This window comes from Lolium rigidum, chromosome 4, assembly GCF_022539505.1.
Source record: "Lolium rigidum isolate FL_2022 chromosome 4, APGP_CSIRO_Lrig_0.1, whole genome shotgun sequence".
Taxonomy (NCBI): Eukaryota; Viridiplantae; Streptophyta; class Magnoliopsida; order Poales; family Poaceae; genus Lolium; species Lolium rigidum.
In genome coordinates, this window is record NC_061511.1 from 149,232,403 (window position 1) to 149,244,028 (window position 11,626).

General features: G+C 48.9%; 1 protein-coding gene and 1 long non-coding RNA gene across 2 annotated transcripts; one reads left to right on the plus strand and one right to left on the minus strand.

Annotated features, from left to right (window-relative positions):
• The first annotated feature begins 503 nt into the window (after positions 1-503).
• LOC124650140 (protein RESPONSE TO LOW SULFUR 2-like) lies at positions 504-1,165 on the plus strand. Its single transcript, XM_047189697.1, has one exon. It carries the CDS (start codon positions 583-585, stop codon positions 892-894), a length of 312 nt encoding a protein of 103 aa, XP_047045653.1. The 5' UTR covers positions 504-582; the 3' UTR covers positions 895-1,165.
• A 1,264-nt stretch (positions 1,166-2,429) lies between these two features.
• On the minus strand, positions 2,430-4,475 carry LOC124649136. Its single transcript, XR_006986543.1, has 2 exons — positions 4,429-4,475; positions 2,430-2,703 (listed from the first exon to the last, which is right to left on the minus strand). It is a non-coding gene; the product is annotated as an uncharacterized LOC124649136 (long non-coding RNA).
• Between the last annotated feature and the right edge of the window lie 7,151 nt (positions 4,476-11,626).

Sequence of the window (11,626 nt, forward strand, 5' to 3'; positions counted from 1 at the left end):
TATTTTACCATGTTCCCAACTATGTATTAGTTGGTGTAATGTTTCCAACTATTTTTAAATGAAAAAGAGAAAAAAGTAGGAAAAACAATACACCTCGAGGCGCAAACGAACGCGCAGACAAAAACAACCATTTTCGTATCCGCAAGACGACGCAAACGGATCCATGTTAACAATTTAGATACTCCGTATCTTTTTTCGTCGTTTCGTTCGAGATGTCCGGCTATCCAGCTCCAGCAGTCGCAGGCACACCTCTCAACCAACAGGAGGAGGAAGGAGAGGAGAGACGTGCGGGCAAAGCATGGGCGATGATGACCTCACCCTCCATGTAGCACGACTCGACAGGTACACGCCGACGCCTAACGTGCGGGATCGATTCATTGAACCTGGCCGCATTCCCGTTTCCCCTTCGCAGCTGCAAGCCTGCAGCCCACCCCAGCGGTTTCGGCGGTCCTATATAAAAGGCGCAACGACCCGATCGAGGGAGATCCAAGCCAGCTCGATCGCAGCCTCGTGCAACAATATTCCAGTGCAGCACTCAGAGGTCATCTTTGCCCGAGAGAAGCTAGTAAGCGCATAATATATATGGCGAGGAAGACAGCCGCGGCCATGGACGGCAAGAGCTCGGAGCTCGCGAGGGCGGTGGCCGAGGCGGAGGCGAGAGAGGAGCGGCTGCGGCGGGAGCTGGAGGCGGCGCTGGCGCGGGTGGCCGTGGCGGAGGAGGCCGAGGAGCGGCTGTGCGTGCAGCTCGGCGAGCTGGAGGCGGAGGCCATGGAGCAGGCTCTCGAGTACGAGCAGCACGTCAGGGCGCTCTCCGAGAGGCTCGCCTTCATGGACGGCGTGCTCAGGTCCTCCGGCGCCCTCCAGAGCGGCGTCGTCGCCGGCGGCATGCACTGACCAAGTGACCATGCTTGCTTCCTTCAGTGCTCCGTATATGCTAAGGATCATGCGAGACTGCACGGATTTGGTTTTCTTCATCTCAACTTCTGTGTGGTGTGGTGTAGCGTGTACAGGATGCACATTTTTACTTGAGATGTGTATAGTTCATCTGTGTAGCCCAAATCACTCTTTGGAGAACATGCGAGCTTTCCTTGCTCCTGTGTAAAGTTGTGCTGACGTACGTACGTATATAGTTATGTGCATCTCGGAGGTGTTATTGCAGTTCGGTGTTGGCTGATTCGATTGGCAACCTTGACATTGACACATGAAAGCGAGTTCTTTTTAACGTATGGGCGACTTCAAGAATGTAGTAAATCTTAAATAAATTATCTCACACCGGCAAGCAAACCATGGGACTTGCAATTTCTCTCAAAGTCGCAAGGGTGTGAAACTGAGAACTACTCGACTGGTCAAGAACGCCGAAACCTCGGCTTCACCTTGCAAAATTCGGCGACAAACCGAGTCACGTACTGACATCTTGTAATTAGGGACGGAGCTTGATAGTTGAACGATCTCAATAATTTGACTGGGCTCGACGACATAACTAGAAACAGATGGCGAACGCCCCACAGAAAACGACTGAGCGAGCTGCCCAATTAAGAAAGGACCCTGCTACACAGTGCCCTAGCACTGTATAGTCTTACGGAGTGCCCCACCCAAAAATAGTAAAAGTTCTGGTCCCCTCTCTTGATGCTTCCTAAAATAGAAAGTCCGGTTCCCAGCCCACCGCCCCCCTGCCTGATTAATTACTGAGACTTTTTTACTCCGCGTGAGACAAGATACTGGATCCCAAAACACGGCAGTTCACCCTTTCTTCCACCACGTGATTGAAATCTTTGCTTATGGAAAATATACTTCCAACATACGTCCACATTTTTATAAAAACCCGATTCGAAATTCAGTAATTTGTAAATCCTACTTATTCCATGTAACAAGCATGATCGTAAATACATCGGCACATTCCTCTCTCTAGCTAACACGAAAGTGAGAAAATGACTAGATTAACAGCAGATTAATTTTGTAAAATGACTTGATTGTAAAAATGTTACCACTCGATTGTGAGCAGATTAAATTTGCAAAAGCAACAATATTTTACATGTAGCAACAGAATGTAAGAAGCATAGGAAATTGCATGTTTTTCTATTGCCAGCTAGAAAAAACTCCATCACGGTACAACCAGCCTTTTGAGGGAACTACATTTCAATATTGTAAAACCTCAAGAACCAGAAATACATCAAACTAAACTAAAAATTGTAAAAAACATGGAACTGAACCTGAAGAACAGAGGAAGGCCATTGATATAATTTACTACATCCTATGCTATTGTTAGATGTAACAAAATAGTTTTATCCTACTGCTTGAAGTTAGTTAGATGTAAAAATACTAGTTAGATGTAAAAAAATATACATGTAAAAAAATAGTTAGATGTAAAAAGAATCAGAGATCTCCAGCTACTTTTTTGATGTACTAAAATAGTTCTTACATGTAAAATAAAAAAAGTACCTGGATGTAACTAAATTCAGAGATGTATGCAAAACGGTCCTGGATGAAAAAAAATAGATGAATCTGTGGGAAACTACATGTTAAATCCTAAGAAATACATAGAATTTGTTTTAGGTCTTTGGATTGCAGGAGAGTAGTACAAGACAGGAGAGTAGTCGTAGACATGGTACTATTACTGGAATAAAATCAAATGCATCGAGGATGCCCTGCCCCCAGCTGATCATAGGAGGTCAAGAGGCCACACCTTTCAGTCATCATGAATGTCTGAAAAAATTACAGCCGGTAACAATGCTAATTAGGTGTAAACAAGTACTAATTAGATGTAACAAAATTCAGAGATATTCAACTGCTTATTAGATGTAAAAGATAGTGCTTACATGTAATAAATAGTATTTAGATGTAACAAAATTAGAGAGATATGCAAAAGAACAGTACATGGATGTAAAAAAAAAGATGAACTTATGCTGGACAATATAGGACTTGTACTAGTACAGAATAGATCGATGTTGATTAATTCAGAAAAAATTGGTCCGTAGGCTAGTAGCAAAATATGATTCAGGCATGCGCATTGGATGCCGATTCTTCTCCAGCCTAGCCACCAAATCGGCAAATCCTAATACCTCCCGTCATCGTACACATGCATCATGGATTCATGCGTTGATGAAACCAGGGCGAGATACGGAGGAAGTGGAGGAGGGCAGGTTGCGCTGGGTGGACAGGTACGACCGCGCCATCGTCCCCACCGTCCTAGGCACTGGCGCGCGGCCGCTCGGCAAGCAGCAGCCCGTCATGGTCGGACAAGAGCAGCAGGTTGGCCGCCGGCGTCGAGGTCGTCGTGGTCCAGCCCATCTGCAGAGTGCATGGCCGGGACGCGAGCTGCATCTAGCAGCCGCTGGCGTCGAGGTCGTCGCGCGGCCAGGACGCGAGTTGCATCTCGCAGTCACAGCCGTCAAGGTCGTCGTTGTCCAGGCCATATGATATGGAGAACCGGCGCTGCTCGTTCCTCCGTCCCCCGCAGCAACACCAGCGCCATGGCCGCCGCCCTCACCTTGGTTGGGACAGTGGTCGCCGTGCGGTTCCCCCACCGTCGCCATGGCCGCCCTTCTCCTCTGGAGCACTGGCTCCGCTCGTGCCTCTCCCTCCCCACAGCCGCGCCAAGGCCATGGTCGCCGCCCTTCACCTCGATCTCGTCCCTCCGCCGACCTCAGGATCCACTCGATTTGGGGTTAATCACTCTACTTTCGCCGCCCGGGTTGGAGTTAGTGGGGGAGAGGATGCAGATGACATGCGGCTGGGGCTGAAGAATGAGTGGAAGAGAGGAGAGGCACGTGCCCGTTGTCCGGCTGAAAAGTCATCCGCCGCCTGATCTCAGTCCAACGGACGCGATGGGGGAGCACCGTGTAAGACAGCAGAGTGCCCCAACAAAAAAATATACATCCTATAGCCTAAAATATACATCCTCTTCTGCCTACAATATCCCAATGTGCATGCTAGTAGGGAACAGAATGTATTTATTATCTAACTTCTACACCATCTAACGAATATACATACCCCATTGCATAATTAGTTAATTACGATCAAATAATTACAAGTTGACAAACATACAACCTAGGAGAATAATATTACATACAATATGCATGTCCTGATGTGCTAGTTACATCCATAATCATGGTTTGTACAACATAAAACTTCATACATGTTGGACAATAAAATTCAAACGAAATTATTGAGAAACTCCACAAAATGAATTGCATCAAGCGGTTGGGATAACATGTATGTAACTATTGACCAAAAACTACATGTGTCACTGCATAATGAGCTGAACTAATGGATGATAACATGAACCCTAACAGAACACACCATAGCTACGTATTATGTTACCATTTAACTTCAAGGCAAAAACTACACTGATCTTCAAAATCACAACGCCTACTTGCTACATCCTACAGGATAAACTGCAGTTAGAAATCAGAGACCAATATACGGTACCTGCACCATGAACACGTATCCACTATCCAGTCTCTGCAACACCTAAGATAGCCACGGCAAGTTCTGATGGCAGAAAAAATCGCAGGACGGCGAGGTGCTTCTGAAGACGATGCAGTCTATGGCTGTCTCACAGCTGAGCCATCCATCCACCTTTATGCCTGTCCTACTCGAGCCGTCCGTAGCAGTCTAGTTGGGCTGTCGCAGGCAAAGACAATCAGATGGAGATGAGCATTGAGGAGTAATCAGATCGAGATGGGAAGCCTACAAGAGCACCAACTAGACTACTGTAACTGCCAGCAGCACCGTGCATACTAGTCCAACATCACCGAGGACAAAAATTGGAGGTAAAATCCAATGCGCATAGATCAAAAACTACAGCCCGAAGCAACAACGGCAGAAACCAAGCGAGGTCGAAGCATTTACCACTTACCAGAACCATGCCGCTGAAACTCTGTTAGGGACACCTTGAAGCACGTCCAACAGCCTCGGCCGCGTCGATTCGCGAGGCTGAGCAGGCGCATCTCGTTCAGCGACTCCTGCTACCGCGCCGCCACCTCGGACGCGTCGATTCGCAGGGCCGCGACGGCGAAGGACCCATCTCACCCCGTCTGTCCCCACCTCGGTAGCGTCGATCCGTTCGCCCATGCCGTCGACGGACCTCCCCGGCTCCCCCACTACCCCAACCGACCAGCATAACCCTGCAGGGGTTTCCCACCGAAGCAACTCGCCGCCGACGAGACGGACTCGCGAGGCGGAGATCGAGCGGGCGTCGATGCGGGCGAGAGGAGAGGGAATGGGAGACGAGCACGAGATTTGACCAGCTTGACGAAAGAGAAGGAAAAGATAGCGTTGGTTTAATTTTCGGATGGAAACGCCGCTGAGTTCAGATCGTTCGATCGGGATCCGACGTGCGAGAAGCGTGAGCACCGCGTAAGACACTAGAGTGCCCAGGCAAGTATTAGATTACACGATTAAGAAACCAGATAAGTGCTCAATTAATCAACCAGATTAGGGAAGTGCGGGCCTCAGAAATGAAAACAGGAGCATGAAATGAAAACAGAGATCTATTTCTCTTTGCTGAACATGGACGCTTTCCTTCTTAAACTTATCAATATCCAGATAATTGACTGGTTGTGAAAATGGTCATACGTCCCAGAAACGTTTCAACGAATTCTAGAGGATAAAATGAACGCTTCAACTGTACACACTAGATCTAGCTTACGACCCGACTTGTTACCAAATAGGGTGACTTCTCTTTAATCGGGAGTAAGAGCATCTCCAGTCGTGTTTCCCAAGGGTCCCCCAAACGGCGTTGGATTAAGCGTTTGGGGGACGTGTTTTGTTCGTGCCGCGTTTGGGGGACGTCGCTCCCCAGCCGCGTCCCCCAAACACCGCCCCCAAACATTAAAATTAATTTAAATTGATAGAAGAAAACTCTTTACTAATATTCAAATCGATTCAACATGAACAAATTACATATAAAACTTCGAAAAGAAGTAATTAAATTACATATAAATTATTTTAAACTACTTCGTCTTCTTCTTCGATGATGGCCCCGCCTCGTCGTCGTCATCACGGTGGCGCTTCCTGCTCATCACCTCTTCCGAAGAGGCGGTGTCGACCGACTCGTCGGAGGAACTAGTGTCCTCCTCGTCGTCGCCGGTGCTCGCCGGCTGCGCCTTGGCCTTGGCTTTCGTGTCCGCCTCCGCCTTCGCACGGGCCGCCACTGCCACCGCCTCCTCTGACCCTTCCTCCTCCGTGTCCTCCTCCACGCCCACCATTCCTCCTCGTTGTCAACTGCCGACGGGGAATCATCGCCGATGCTGGGCGTCCGGGTTCTGTCCCACCAATTGCGAAATCCAGCAGACTTGCCCTCGCTGGAGGTGTCAGATGGAAGCTGTGAGGTGTAGCTCATCATCGCCGGAGGTGTCGGATGGAAGCTTGGATGAATGGTTGCCGGTTGAAGATCCGAAAGCGCCTACGTACGGGTCTTATTGAGCGCGGATGAATGGTGGCGCAGAAGTCGAAGAGAGCGGCGGTTGCTCCTCTGAGGAGTCCGTGCTCCATTCCGGTGGCTGGCGTGTCGGTCGACGCGGTTGCCAATGCGACGGTTCCGCTTCCCGACAACTGCAACATCGCTACGTAGGCGTTGGTTGAGCATTCGAGACTGATGCATCGGGCCCGAGCCTCCGAGCCTCTCATTTCGTTGTGTCTGGCGTGCCCGAAGCGTCCCCTCCGACATCGACCTCTTCAATGTTGGTGCAGCCCTCGGCTGCACCCTCTCTCTCTTCCTCTCTCGCACAAACGAACGGAGGGAGACGATGGAGTGGAGACACAGAGTTTCCCGGCCGGCGCACGAACGCCGCCGTGGGCGCACAAACACCCTACTCTTATTCCTCTTCGGCTCGAATGATCAGACCGATTACAATGGCTTAAGTAGGCTCAGCGCTCCTCTACGCACCACACCTTAGCCACTAACTACATGCACGCATCCATGATCCACATGACCCGGATGCCACTGCTGCCTCTCCGCACGAACAGAGCTGCAAGCCGACGCAGGCCATGCATGCGGTTTGATCGAGTCTTCAGCCGCTGCAGTGCTCCTTCTCCGGCCGCGCGCACGACGCGCTCAACGCGCACAACACGACTGGCCTACATGGTGGACACGACCGTGAGCATGGACTCACGCACCACTAGCCGGGACACACCGACTCACACACGCACATACGATGTGTTACAGACTCGACAACTACATGGTTTTATTTTCCTAACATTCTCCCCCTAAACCATGACGTCGCCGCCCATCCCGACGTACAGGAGCGTCGGCTCATCATCGGCGTCGGCGGGGAACACACCTTCTTCATCTTCAGCGCCACACACCGCACTCCACTGGCAACACACGCCGGACAGCCTCCAGCGACAAAACGCCGAAGGATGTAGCCGAACTCGAGCACGAACTCGAGCACAACGGCGACATACGCCTCAGCGACGAACGCCTCCGCCCGACGTCAACCGCGCGCCTCTACGCGCAGCTGCACCTCGACGGTCGCCGCTCCTCGGCCGCCACGGCCGACGCAGATCTCCACATCGCCGTGCAGCGCCTCCACGCCGCCATGCCACCGTGTGCACGATGCAACACGGCGCGCCTCCACGGCCTCCGCGCTCGCCGTACGTACAGCATCACAGCTTGCCACGGACGCATCCACCGCGCTCGCCGTGGACTCGCCGCGCGCCATGGCCGCCATCGCCTTGAGGCTCTGATACCACATGTTGGTGCAGCCCTCGGCTGCACCCTCTCTCTCTTCCTCTCTCGCACAAACGAACGGAGGGAGACGATGGAGTGGAGACACAGAGTTTCTCGGCCGGCGCACGAACGCCGCCGTGGGCGCACAAACACCCTACTCTTATTCCTCTTCAGCTCGAATGATCAGACTGATTACAATGGCTTAAGTAGGCTCAGCGCTCCTCTACGCACCACACCTTAGCCACTAACTACATGCACGCATCCATGATCCACATGACCCGGATGCCACTGCTGCCTCTCCGCACGAACAGAGCTGCAACTGACGCAGGCCATGCATGCAGTTTGATCGAGTCTTCAGCTGCTGCAGTGCTCCTTCTCCGGCCGCGCGCACGACGCGCTCAACGCGCACAACACGACTGGCCTACATGGTGGACACGACCGTGAGCATGGACTCACGCACCACTAGCCGGGACACACTGACTCACACACGCACATACGATGTGTTACAGACTCGACAACTACATGGTTTTATTTTCCTAACATTCAATGCCGCTACCAGAGTCACCATTGGTGATGGTGCCAAGGCTTCCTTCTGGCTTTCTTCTTGGCTTGATGGCTCTCCACCTAAGGACCTTGCCCCCTTAATTTTCAAGGCCTCCAAAAGAAAGAACCGAACAGTTCAGAACGCTCTTGAAGGACATAGCTGGGTCGCGGACATCGACGTGCAAGCTTTCACTGTCGAACATATGGAGCAATACATTCGTCTCTGGGACCTTCTTTCGGCAGTCAAACTTTCACCCGGTACTACGGATTCCATTGTTTGGACTTTGACGCCTAACGGATGCTACTCGGCCAGCTCCGCCTACAAAGCCCAGTTTATGGTCTCTCTACCTTGCACCTTTGGGAATCTCGTTTGGAAGACTTAGGCCCCGCCCAGATGTCGCTTCTTCGCCTGGCTCGCTGTCCAGAACCGCCTATGGACGGCGGACCGTCTTGCGAAACGTGGTTGGCCACATCAGCCTACTTGCCAGCTTTGTAGATGCGTTCCCGAGACCGCAAGACACATCCTGTTTGAATGCCGCTTCTCAAAAAGGATCTGGACTGCCGCGGCAGCATGGCTCTCTTGCCCGGATCTTATCTGTTGCCTCTGCTCTGGAAGACCTAAGGTGCTGGACTACTGGCACGCCATCGCCAAGACTCCCACCTCCTCTCCCAAAGGCCTTAGAACTGCCATCATGCTCATCACTTGGGAGATTTGGAATGAAAGAAATGAGAGAGTTTTTAGCAATAAATCCACTCTGCCTTCGGCCATTTTGCATAAGATCAGGGAGGAAGGAAAGGACTGGATTCTGGCCGGTGCAAAGAACCTGGCAGAGCTTGTAGGATGATCTTTTTTGGAGGGGGAATCTTTCCGTTTTGTAGCGGTGGCTTCGGTCTTTTCGCCTCCGCCTATTGCGTTGAGGCCATGTGGAGTGCAGCCTCGGGGCTGACGTGTCGTGTCGTGTTGTATCGGTTTTTCGGCCAGTTTTCCTTATAAATGGGCCACTCTTTTCTTTTATATCAATGAAAGGCAAAGTTTTTGCCTCGTTTAAAAAAAAAAAGAGTTGGACAAAAGGCTAGAAGCACCAAATTAGCTATGGCCTACTAGCGTCAAATCTAAAAAATGGCACAGAGAGTCTGCGATCCCACCACCATGAACACAACGAAAATGAACTTGTGGTGTAGGGGCTGCCACATGCACCGCACCAGCAAAGAATATATGAAGATGCCATAAGACAAGTGGATCTCTACAATCATCAGAGAAAGAATAGCCGAGCATCAAGAGCCGAATATTCGCTGATCAGTAGATTATTGACATGACTACACTAAATGTTGATATTCGGCTATGGCTTCAAACAAAAACCTGACCTTTGTTTAACATTCTTTTGGGGGCAAAAGTTGTCTAACACTTGTAACTCATATACATGTAACAACCTGGAGCACACATAAGAATTTGAAGTAGCAGCGTGGTGACTATGGAACGGTAAACCCACAAGGCCACAACCCACTCCCAAAGCTTCATAGGACTACTTGATATTTACTCCCTCCGTGCCGTGATACAAAATGTCATTACAACCTGCTAAATGATAGATTTGTTGTAAAAACATCTTATATTACGAGATGGATGGAGTATAACTGAAGCCCCTACGACCTTGGGCATGTGCATCCCCGCAAAGAAAAGGAAACATAGTTATGGCTACTTTCAGTCGTGAACCACACCAAGCAAAAAGACACCCTACTTTCCATCACAACCAAATTGACTAGTGCCACGATTTCGTCGAAAGGAGAAAAAGAAGAGCCAGGATAATAGCAAAAATGCTTGCTGCTGGATAGAAATGATGTCTGCTCTGATCAGTGGTATGGTGCATGACTCCATGTGATGTTCCTCATTGGGACAAGGATATTCCTAGAGAGCCAAGGCAAAATGGAAGTGCTCTCTGTATCCATCAAAGCAGAGAAAGCCCCTTTTGCGCCAATACGAATTTAGGGACTTCTGTTGCATATTAGTATAAAATATACTCCCTCCGTTCACTATTATAAGATATTTTACATATTTCAATGTGGACTAGATATGGACCGGAATGAGTGAACCTACACACTCCAAAAAGAAAAGGAGACCTAAAACATTTTGCAATAGTGAACAGATTGAGTATTATTTTGGTCACTTCTAAACAATTAATTTTAGATCTTGATGTTTCATCTCCCTCGAAAGACCACTACTGTTTGCAGCTGACAAAACTCCACTAGACTTAACAGTATTCGATGACGATGTCAAGCTGCAAAACTGTTGCTCACTGTAGTAGAACTGCAGGAGGGCCCACAACAACACATGGATCTAAATAATATAACAGCACACAATAATTATATGACGATCCAAATGTTAAATTGACTAACATTGCAGATTTTAGTGAATACAGTTCAAGTACTCCTACTACACTGAAGGCAAACTTCAGTATCGTACTTACATCCACTAAGAGTATCTCCGGTCGCGTCCCCCAAATGACGTTTGGGGGACCACGGACAAGAAATGGAGAAAAAAAACTGTCCAATCACGTTCCCTAAAGCTAAATAGTGCCTCATTTTGTGTTCGGCGTCCCCGGTAGATACTGTGTGTATAGAGTCTCTACCGGGGACTACCGGAGACGTCGGAGCACAAAAACAACATTTATATGCATGCATGCAGTCCCTAATCGCCACATGCCATTCTCTTTCCCCACAATTTCTCTCACCTGCATGCATCCGGACGATGTTTGAGGGTCATGGCTGGGAAGGGACTCTTTTTTGTACATATTTTTAGTCTCTTTTTGTCCGGCACTGTCTCCAAACGTGCCCCAAATCGTCATGCCAGACGTTTTTTGAGGGCGATTGGAGATGCTCTAATATGTCAAAAGATCTGACTTCCGTTGCACAGAGACAAACTGAAGTTTCAAGCCGAATTGATAGTTCATTCAGTAAACATCTCAAAATAACCATATGTGATATCAACTTAACAATAAATCTAACTGCTATAAAATAGTAGTTGTAATGTCATTTGTCACGGACTTGCAGCTTATAAGAGGATGGCCTGCAAATCTATAAAAACTGAAGTAATTGACTTTCTGGAAATGGTAGGCAGATAGTATCTGTGGCAATAAAGCATCAGATCACCTATAACAGTTAAAGCAATCCCAACAACATGAATTTCAAAGATTGTGGTCAGTTGCATTTTAAGATTGAACAAATACTGATCACAGTCATTGAATACATGTGTATTAATACAGTAGAGATTAGTGAATTTGTTAGGACCAGGCTCTACAGTAATAGGTAACAAACAAAGGCATAGTGCCAGTAATACCGCTTTAGATAGATATACATACAGAGTACTGCAGATATGATAATGCCAGAAACAAAACACAAGCTAACGCACATGGTAGA